Source organism: Nymphaea colorata, chromosome 6 (assembly GCF_008831285.2).
Source record: "Nymphaea colorata isolate Beijing-Zhang1983 chromosome 6, ASM883128v2, whole genome shotgun sequence".
Classification (NCBI taxonomy): Eukaryota; Viridiplantae; Streptophyta; class Magnoliopsida; order Nymphaeales; family Nymphaeaceae; genus Nymphaea; species Nymphaea colorata.
In genome coordinates, this window is record NC_045143.1 from 2,126,859 (window position 1) to 2,138,502 (window position 11,644).

The 11,644-nt window shown below is 36.5% G+C and overlaps 1 protein-coding gene across 1 annotated transcript; it reads right to left on the reverse strand.

Moving 5' to 3' along the window:
* Positions 1 to 7,081: 7,081 nt before the first annotated feature.
* Positions 7,082 to 10,355, reverse strand: LOC116255677 (WRKY transcription factor 72A-like). The gene is made up of 5 exons (XM_031631583.2): positions 10,130 to 10,355; positions 9,790 to 9,870; positions 8,842 to 9,375; positions 8,200 to 8,313; positions 7,082 to 8,068 (listed from the first exon to the last, which is right to left on the reverse strand). Exons 1-5 carry the CDS (start codon positions 10,304 to 10,306, stop codon positions 7,316 to 7,318), a joined length of 1,659 nt encoding a protein of 552 aa, XP_031487443.1. The 5' UTR covers positions 10,307 to 10,355; the 3' UTR covers positions 7,082 to 7,315.
* Between the last annotated feature and the right edge of the window lie 1,289 nt (positions 10,356 to 11,644).

The window sequence follows — 11,644 nt, forward strand, 5'->3', positions numbered from 1 at the left end:
TGATAAAGACCTCTGCTGGCCAGATTTTCTGGTGAGGACACGAGTTGAAACCTCGAGGATCAGAACACCAGTTAAAAGCCTTAAACAATATATACATATGCGCGCGCACACACATATATATATATATATATATATATATATATATATATATATATCCAAGAGCAGAGTCAGTGTTAAGTGCCCACACGAACCCCCAAAAAAGTTTTTTGTGATTATATATAATGATATTTCTAAGTAATTTTCTTACTATGGCTTTTAAAAATTTAAAAATTTGTACCTAGCATCCATTTAACCAGACATCATTGTATATAATAAGTGAATATGAAGAGAAATTGGAGACTTCACACCCGTGGCAAATTCTATCTCGGGTTTCACCTGGTGTTGACGTCTTAAGGTGTGATCTGGTCTTTGAAATGTTTTCTATTAAAAAAAAAAAATCTAAGAAAGAGTTTGGAATCTTTAGATGATATCCTAAAACTAAAACGCGGTTTTGAAAACAAAACATGGTTTTGCTTCCCTTCAAAACCAGGCTGTTCATAGTGTTTGGGTGCCATCAAAAATGGATTTGAAGAAAATTCAATTTTGACAAAACTTAGTTTTATAAAAAAAAGTAAAAAGTCTGACTCCATGAAGTTATTTATAAAAACAAAATTATAACCTTGTTTTATGAGAGTGCCCTTCAAATAAACATATCAAGCTTCCAAAAAACTTATTAAAAAATATTTGGTTTTTATAAAACCAAGTTTTCACAAAAGTGGGTCAGACAAGATATCATCCAAATGCCTCGAAAGCATTAAGGAAATTCTTTTTGGCCTTATTTATGATTTGACATCATAGTGGGGGACTTATCTCTCCAGTGGTCAATTTTGGAGTGCTTAATCTTTTAAGTTTATCTAAAATATTTTAATTAGAACAATTGTTTATTTTTTAAGAAGATTTTTTTGATATTTTTTCTACCTATTGACGTCCCTTTTAGCTGAATGGGTGCGTATCGATGGATTAATTACCAACTTAGCAGCTCTGCAGCTCACAAGCCTCCTTCTACAACAGAAAATGAATGATAATTGCTTCGACCTACAAAAAAAAATGCTTATTTTTATATTGATACTTTAAGATAATTTTTTTCAATTGCTCTTTTAAAAATTTTATAATTATCGCCTTTTTACCACTACAACTTACAACAATTTTATGGCAAAGGGTTTGGTTTTTGAACTTATTTTTATTGGAACTGAAGGAACCGTAAAAAAAAAAAGATTTGAACTCAAATATATTACGATTATATGTGTACATATAATTTTTTGATTTTGATATCGTGGTTCAAACTTCCATATACGTTTGAATTGCCCACCCAGTAGGGGCATTTTGGTCACTTCAAGCTGTCCAACAGTCACTGTTCGGTTTGACATCCGGGTTCCTTATTCAAAACTTCATCATCATCAACTTCCATCAACCGCCACGGGTTGTCTGTTTTTGAAGTCTTGATGTGAGCCTCTATTTTGTTAATAACTCTCAAACAAGGGTCTCAAGTAAAAAAAAAAGCTTCCTTTTTGAAATATATAATATATTCAATACCAACTTCTGAAAAGAATGAGTCGTTATCTTTTTATATAATCAACCATGTCTTTTTAATTGCTACCAAATACTAGGACATAAGTCAGTCTAATTTTGCTCTATTTAATCGAGATTTTAACATGACATAAATTATTGTTTCGATTAAGAGATGATTTTGCTAGCTTTAACAAGTTGTCAACGTTATGGTATAAACGAGAGAAGTCTGGCAACTTGGTGCAGCAAGTAAGCGTGGAATAAAGTAGTTGAAATCTATCAAATCAAAGACCAGACATGCGTAGACAAGTATGATCGGCTGAGGGAACTCATAAGCTGTAAGAAGGTCCAAATTATAATTATTTCTTCCACATGTTATGCTGATGCCTTCTTTTTTTAATTTCTTGGAAGCTCTTTCTGCCATCACATATAAGCATTGGAATCTGTTGTAACATGATTGAACTCTCCACAGTTTTTTTTTTCTTTTGATTCTTGAGATGGTAAACGATCAAGTTATGTTTGTCCCAAAAAGCATAGCATAATTGGACGGTAAGGCGGTTCACATGCAATAAGTGTAAGGTTTGAATCTCGTGACCGTTGTCACGTTTCGATGCATTATTCCTTTGGCTTAAAAATGGTGGTAAGCACGACATTCGAGTTGAAGGATGTACCTTAGTTTAATTAAGTCTTGAAGCAAGGAAGAATCCTATGCATACCTTAGGGTTTTATGCTGAAGGAGATTTTGTGTAAGTAAACATTAAAAAAGATGTTTAAGTCATGCTGTATGATCCATATTATATATATGTATATGCGTGATGTGTTTATCAAACCTGTTGAAGACCTACCCTAAGTTCTTTCCGAATAATTATGGTATATGTGATTACATGTTTGCAAACATATAAATGGACTAACATAAGGACGAGGGCCTACACTTCAGCCGGTTTTCACCGGAAAACATATAAATCAACATAAAAATGGAGTTTTCGTTTATATAGGAAGCAAAAAGAAAAAAAATTTGAAACTGTTGACTTTGAAAAAAAATAGTTTTTAATAAATTATTCAGTTTTCGGATATATTTACAAGGTAGATTATAGAAAGAACGAGCGGCAGATAAAAATGATGTATCTGACAAAATATTCAATCTGACTATATATATGTATATGTATATAACTGGATGTACCCGTGACACATGAGTGTGTACAGATGACCCATATTCCTGTTTAATGTGCACAAGCAAGATGTCATTTGACTCTGATCAAAGTGCTTCCTCATTAGTTAGTAGATGTGACCATTGGCAAAAAACACTATACGCGCTTCCAAAGCAGCGGACATATTTATTCTTATCTTCCTGATGAAATGAAAAACATTATTCGCAAGCGATAAGTAATCAGCAAAAGCACTTCAAGCATCTTAAGCTGCCATTCAATGGATCGAGTAAATAGAATTGGGAAAAAGCCAGCGACATGCAAGCAAGCAGAGGTATTTCCATGCCTCAAATTAAGAACTCGCTAGTAGTGGACGCTTTGTGCTCAGGGTCGAATACACGCTTCATATGTTTAACCACTCTCTCTCTCTCTCTCTATATATATATATATATATATATGTGTGTGTGTGTGTGTGTGTGTGTGTGATTGCTAAAATTAAAACAGCATGACGCAATACTGTATCATAAACCACCACTAGTTCTCCATAAGGTGAGTATTTTTTCCTTGTAAGAAAAGGGGTTTAACATTTACCAATGTTGTTTCATTTGTGTTTTATAAAAAGGTTTTTTTTATCTGTTTGAGCACCTGAACCGTTTGAGAGCAAACACAAACACATCTTCGTCTTCATCATAAGACATGTATGCAAATCATTAATGTGCTCAAGATTGAAGACTACTAAAAATTAGAGATAAGATAACTATACTCCTTCTGGTAGTGTTAAAAAAAAAACCTCTCAAGAAAATGAAAAACCAAAAAAATACCTTTCTTTTTAAAAAGTTAGCAAAACACCTATATTTCTTCTTTCATGTGCATATCCATTATAGGGGGTTAACAACTCATCGCCTAGATAAAAAGGCCAAAGCCTCTCTGCACACCTTTCTCCTCCACCTCTTTCCCCCAAAAACAAAACTTCTCCTGTCTCTGGGACTCTAAGCTGCATCGATTCAGCAATGCCAGCAGTATACCTTACAATTTAGGTATTATACAGTACTCTTACGTGCTCTATCAAGACGTATATGAAATTATTTATATTTGTGCATGTTTTTCTCTGTGTGTGTGTGTGTGCATGCGCGCAAACGTAATTAAGCGTGTTGCAATTGATGGGATCGACATTCAAAACTTAACGCGGGTAAAGGGTCAACTGTGATTGGATCTCAGTCTGAAGTTGAGTCCTATACGTATCAATTTCCTTGTTTTTTGTCCTTTTGTCTGTTTTTTCCTATTGCTTTTGCCATTTATTAACTACTAAAATGCTTTCCCAAGTCTAAACAAGACAAGGAATATTTGCATAAAGTCCAACACTGCCTTTGATCGGCCTTGTATCAACACTGGTCATGGTTTCTTGTGACTTGCAACGTTGATCTAATATTTCTTCTCTCTCTCTCTCTCTCCCTCCTTATTGCTGTCTCTTTTTTCAAATCTGTAGCAGGTTTTCCTTCCTAACGTTTACTGGGAGGACCACTAATGAAATTACGTTATCTTTCTCTCTTTCTTGATTGCATAGGGGTGGTCTCTTGTTTGATTCTTACCGGTGCTCTTCTTCTGATGACATTGAGAATCGAGCTGATATATATGTTAATTGTCTCCCCTTTCTTTCTAAAGATGTTGATGGATCAGATTCAAACCAGATGTATGTTTCACCTTCATCTATTTTTTCAGATATCTATTTATTTGGAGTTGAATTTATAGTTGAATTTGGATGAAAAAATAAATGTATATAATAAGTCCGAAATCTGAATGTATAAATCGAGATCCCATCCAAATCCTATTTTTATGTTAACATCTGAATTCGAGTCTGATTTTTAAGCTGAATCCAAACCATAATATAGACATTGAGTATAGAATATTTCTTTGAAATTATATTTGATCCTAATCTGGATATGAATCCAGTCAATATTTACTTAAATCTGAATCCGATCGGATATCATTTCTTATATTTGAATCTGATCTGAACTATCAATCAGATATCAAATTTTTTTATGTGTCCAGTTTGTTTTATGCAGTTCGATTGGATATCTAATCTAGATCGGACTTATTGGCATCCATACTTCTCTCTCTACATCTCTCATACGCTTAATATGTAAAAATTATTTTATAAAGAAAAAGTGAATTATTTTATTTCTTCTAAGTCAATCTACGGAACCATTTAACTCTGCCCTTTGGTAGCACTTTATCATTGGCTAGCTTTAATTCAATTAAAGAATGAGATGTGTGTGTGAGAGAGAGAGAGCCGATAAAATGGAAATATATAGCAAAATTTGGGAACAAGAAGTCCCCTAAGTACATGAGAGAGAGAAAGAGAGAACTTGCACCAGCTTAGCTATATCATTTATCAATAACACATACAATTGCAGGATTATAATATATATATATATATATATATGAAATTGCACCACTCGTATCATATACACCGTCCCAAGCAAGGAGCTGATAATTACCCTAAAATCAGTTCTTAATTAAAGGCGCGTGATCTTGAATGAATATTTAAACCTTCCTACTCATAGAGAAATTCATCTTGTTTATGTCAGCAGGGGAGAATAGTCCATATCTAGTATAGAAGCCAAGCTATCAGAGTAACATTAATTCAAAACGGTACTATCCATCCCTAATTTAATGCTTCTGCCAGTGTTCTTCTAGCCTCATTATCGCCCCAGTACTATTGAAAAAGCTGTTTGCATATTTGCCATCATATGATTGAAATTCACTTTACAGTGATCACATCTATAAAGTTTAATTTATCAAAAATACTAAGTGGAACAAGAAAAAAGAACTGATCTGGCTTACTGGTATGGCACTTTGGATGGCTAATTTGTTATGCGCCCAAAGATCATATTTTAACAGCTTATAGAGGCTATTCTTTTGAGGTAATGAGTGTATAGTCAGTATATCGCAATTCCAGAAAAGATTAACAATCTATAGTCATGACCATCTTGATTCTTGACTGTATATGCGTAGCTATGAATTAAGCGGGCAGGGTATGTCTCATCTATCGAGTTAAAGTTCATGAACCCTTCGAATCTCAATGAAGATGCACCTTTGACTCTCACTTGTTCGTCATGTTTCAGCTGAATGTGAACCTGTATATGAGATTTACATGATCGATTGGATAAGAATCGGGTCTTTAGTTTGTGTTTCTAATGCAAGAATATATCATTCTAAATTTTTATTTTAACAGCGATAGTTTGGCATCTGCATTTTGAGTTCTCGAAATTCCAGCTGTACTTATTGGAATAAACCATGCAATTATTCGCAATATAAAAAGTAAGAAAGATTTAGAAGTGTTTTCGTGGACTTGTGGAAAGATGCCAACTAGATGACAAGTCACTTTTCTTAGAAATTTTCGAATGTCTTGACTGTTCATTAGTCACTGCACATGAAGTTAGTTTGAAGATTTCTTGAGCTGTCTACTTTTAGCTAAGAAGTCAATACTAACCATCTTCGTCGCCCTAAAAGGTGGGTCAATGAAATACTTTTCTGAAGATACAGGAGTTGATTACTTGATGTCTATCTGAAATTTTTACGTTTGCTTATTCAAGCCTTAGGCCAGCATGACGTTTTTCTCCAACATCCGAAGGAGAAAGGAAGGATACATAACTTGTGGAAATTTGGACGATCGGTGAAGGTTTGAAGTTAAAGGAATGTAGAAGACTAATTTTCACCATATATAAGCCCAAACCTGTGGATATGAATTATGAAGATAGACATTGACCATGATGAATCCCTCCGCGCGTTTGCGTTTGATTGAAGATGAAGTGTGAGTTGCAAAAATATTTATACAATTGGGGACTAAGGATCAGTGCTAATGTATTAAAGATCTGTACTATGGCCTGTCTATTGACTCATCCGGACAAAGGAATTAAGATCGAACCCGTTGGTGTTCATGAATTTAGGCAAACAATTGACATGCTCGGCCATAGTTTTGGACTGATTGATGAACTGATAATAGCATTCCGTGGCCAAAACTCTGTACAAACTTTATCTAAAATCTTAATGCGTTGACAATTTTGACTAATGCTAAAAGGGGATGTTTGAAAGGTGGAAGTTCCCTTTTACTCGAAAGATTACATGAATTTTCTCCCCAGATCGCATTTTGCCTGATATCAAAGAAAAGATGGGTATCTGTCTTCTCAGAGTTTAGGTTCTAATGAAAGAAACATTCTTATGGCCTGGCAGACCGTGTTCCTACTAAGAAATATAGAGAAGTTGTCTTTTCCACCCTTTCTGCACATCCTGCTAAGTATACTTACAGGCTTCAGCAATAAAATATGAAGTATATTTATATGTGAATGTTTTGATAACCAATTCTTTGATTTGCTGCAATTAGACATGCATACAGAACTTTATTGCATAAAAGAAATCAACGGACATGAAAGTGACAAAATTTTGAGATTCAAAGAGGGCATGTTTACACTTAAAAAATATCAATTGCAGCTTGTCCTAACAAATCAACTATGGACATCACATCTCTGTGATCAATTTTGAAAAAAAAAAAAAAAGAAACTTTCAAATGAATAATGTTCCTTTTCTGGACCCAACTGGAGTTACTGGACCCATAAGGGCCAGAACTATGTTAATCTGCCCGTACAAATTTGAGCTGAAGTCTCTTCCATGCTCTGGCCTAGAATCCTCTCACCATTTGAGTTCATGATTGATGAGATCGCCACTGCCAATGCCGATTGGAAGCATGGATCTGATGTTATAGCCTTTGTCACGGATGCGATTGTCTCTGACATGTTCTGTTGGGATGATGGCAGGGATGTCGATGATGAAGGATTGGGTCTATGAAGATAAGTTTGATAGAATTGTTGATGTGGTGGCCTAGCTAGAGCAGATTCCATAGTTGGGATTCTATTGAGTTCATATACTGGCGCATATTTGCCAGAGAGGCCTGTGTTGGTGTTCCAAGCTGGAGGCAAGGTCGTTTGCTCTGAATTAGAGAAGCTGAAGCCTGGGAAACTAATTGAAGAAGGCTGTGATCTAGGCGCTGCAGAGAGAGCAGAAGAGTACTGCAGCGTATTGAATTGGGGAGTGGAGGATGAAGAGGTAAGATCCAGTACAATAGTTGGGTAAGATGGGGATGTTGAAATGACAGGATTTGCTAGAGCGAAGGGTCTTGATCTTGAAATATCAGAAGCATCAAACACAAATCCAGCAGACGTGGAATTCCCGGATGTTGAAGTAGATGAGCCTGACATGAGCATGGAAGCAGCAGCAGAAGTAGTGGAAGCCATGGCTGTGGCTTGGAATGGTAATGGGTGGTTGTGAGTCCCCTCATATGTGGTTATCAGTATAGACATGTCTTCTACACATCTTTGAACCTGCAAAATTCGGAAAACAAGAAAGGAGAAGTTCACAATTAATTAGTATCAGCTAGCATTTCAGCTTAGTTGCTAGAAATCATCCAGTCAAACAACTGCACTTCAGTTTCTAGAATCATGTATATGTCTACCTGCTTTCTTACTGGGCATGATGGTGCTACTGTGCATCTGTAGTAGGCTCTTGGGCATGGATTGCCTTTAGATATCTTTTGCCCATATTTCCTCCACTGGCATCCATCCTGCATCTGAGAAGACAAATCCTTTTATTCATTAGAACATGTAAAATAAACAGCCACCCGTGCAGAAGACACAACGTAAAGAGTAGATACGTGCGGATAAGAGTGAATTGATATTTGCATGTGCAATATATCGCTTAGACATGCAGAAAATTATCGAGAACCTCTTCAAGAGATGGATTTTGATTAGAAACTTCACTACTAGCATTAAAGCTAAAGTTCATCTGCTAGAAATAAAATAAAATGAATCAGAAAAGATATTTCTCAGAGAACTTTGATGCCCAATATTGTCAATTACCTTGAATAGTTCACACATCTTTATATTAAATGAATTCAGTTGTTCGTTTACCAACTCTTTTCTTAAATGTGAATTCTTTAAATTTGAAATGGTTGACAGTTAAAAGCATATTTAACCCTTTCGTCACGCCCTTTCTAATTCAAGTCTTCTGAATCACATGTTCAGTACACCTAACTAAGGTCAGGCTAAAAGGAAGCAGCAGAAGACAAGAATTAATGAAAGCATAGAGGAGAATATACCGTTGCTGTGTCACACCTTGCCCTAACAGAAACCCGTGCTTTCTTCACATGGGGCTGCTGCGAGACATCATCTTCTGCACTTCTAGGTGTCTTAAACAGCCTGTTTGTTGAACTCTCTGCCATATCTTCTCCTTTTGGATCCTCAGAGCTACTCTGTGGATTCTGACCATTCTGCAGAAACTTACAATCAAGTCCAAGGCTCAGCCCTTCCTTGAAATTGGCATCATCATTTATTTCCTCGTTGCTCTTTTCGTTCATTTTCTCCTGAGTCCTGTGAGATGAAGTTGAATTGTTCCCAAGACTCAGAGACACCAACCCTGTCTCTTCAGAATCATGGTCTGAACTGCTGGTGGTTGCAGGAGCAGCAGTAACATCTGAGACCTTCTTGGCATTCTCTGCTTGTTGGGCAACGTCGAGGAAATGCATCTTTAGTGCTTGGTAGTCCTTCACTATACGTGACAAGATCATCTTCAACCTCTCATTTTCTTCTCTCACTTGGCCCATCTCTGCTTTAGCAGAATCAAGCTGCGCTTCCTGGACAAAATAAAAACGCTGCCACGTTAGGAGGCATAAGTCACGGACGCGCACATCTATGTAGTGAAGAAGTAAGCATTTCATGTAGGTCGTTCAGTCAAGCACGATCTACCAGCATCATTATACCCAGTGGGCAGACTCAGTCGGATCTTTATGAACACGTACAGTTTAATTTTTGTTTAATCCGGCGATATAAATAGTGAAATTGCAATTGTTTAGTAAGTAATGGCAATTCTTACGGTAAAAGTACTGCACACGTAGCCTAGAGCAGAAATGTTAAAACTCGAAGAGAATTCAAGATATAACCCAAGAAAAACTTCTATAATCTGAGAATTCTGAATTCTTGGTGAAGTTCAATGCAAACAAGCGTGTTCAGTAGCCAGAAAAGTCAACAAAAGTGACATTGAAACTCACCATGTCATCTGGAACTTGGTGCTTTCCTTGTCCTGAAGGCTCCGGCCTGATGCTATCGTCGCTTGCAGTAGCTCTTGAGCTCTGGTTATGAACAGTAAGTAATAAGAAATATGTACAGGCCGGCCAATAAACCAGATATTACATAAGAATGAAGCTTCAAATCTTGTTTTCGCATTTTACATAACACCAAATTCACACAAAGATATAAAAATAGTTAACCCACAAAATCCAGAAATTTCAACTGTATTTAACCAAGATCGAGAAAACTAAAGGCAAAGACTTAGACCAAATGTTCAGAAAATCGAAAGAAACTAAAAACAGAAGATCGGACTTATAATACCTTCCATATTTCTTCATCGATCTCTTTCTTGGGTTCGTGGCTCCTCTCCTCCTCAAGTGCAGATGAAGACCTCTTGAACAGCAACAGCTCCATGGCCGGATCTCTAGCTATAGCCACTGTCTTCTTTCTTTTTCTTGAGGACGCATGCACGTTTCCCCCACGCTCCCCAACTAGCATATTTATAGTCCCCGGACGATGTTACACGGAACCAGCAACAGCGGCGAAAGTGAAAACTTCAAAGTTATATTTTATTAGCAGATGGGACTGTACACATCTTCAATGAATACTTTCGAATCCAACTGTACATTAGTTAAAGAGCTCTCAGAATTCAACAATGTCGACAACGGAGCGGACTGAGATTTCAATGCGCGCTGTGATATGATAAGGTGGCGGTGCACGTGCAACCCGTGAGGGAAGTTGAAGCCGAAGTCTTCGGCTGCCTGCAATTACTGCTCCTCCCCATCTCTAGTTTCTCATCAAACTCTTTGAAAAAGACTTCCGCTGTGACTTCTCTGTTGGCCTGTCTAATTTATTAACGAAATTCACTCTTTGAAATATACAAATAATGAGAAAAGAATAGATATTAATATTGTTCTAGCCTTATGTTAGGAACCAATCATATATATATCAACATGGGTGCATATCACAACAAAAACTTAACTGTTCTGAATATTATCCACTTATATGGGGCCTGCATGCATTGGCCAAATGATAGGCTCTATCTTCGACAATGATTCGTGCCGGCCAATACATTCATGAAATAGTATATTTTTAAAAAAAAAAACATAAATTTAATTTGAAATTACTTGTTTGGGCCAAAATATAGTGGCGGCTTTACCAGCCAAAATGCCTTATCATTTAGAAAAACGATACAATACTTAATTGCAAAGTTAATGATTAGAGACCATACTTTGTGGGAGAGAGAGGAATCCTTCCATATTTAGTTTTAAAGCCTCTCGATCTGGTTGTGGTTTCTTTCGAGTCAGAAACTAAAAAAAATCATATTGGCATTTGAAAATTCTCTAGGAAAATCGATTTGCAAAAAGAAGTTAGTTTTCTACTCAAATCTCGACATGCAAGAACAAAATCAGAACTTAATTGGTACTGAGTACATTATATGGTAGCTGCTAGACGGCCATGGGAAGCAGAAAGTTTCAGAAATTATTGGGCAGGTATAAATGGAAATTTTCACTTGAACTTTGTAGTCAAGATTCCTCCATTAAAATCTAAGTCCAGCCATACATCAGAATCCAGCCTGTGTCCCATCTGTTTGCATCAGCGTCATCTGCAAGCTAAGCTAGCCGCCGGTGGGGGCATTTTGGTCACACCAAAAAGTCGTCAATTAGGTAGTGCCTGTTCGAAATCTGGGTCTTTCTTCATAGATAGATACATCAAATTAAGGTTCCAGTATTCCCCAATATTAGTCAAGATGGCGTGACATATATATGGAACAGGTAGGTCAATTTTGTTTGCTGACGGCTCCTCGTCTTTTTGGTAGGTCTGCAACTGTTTGAA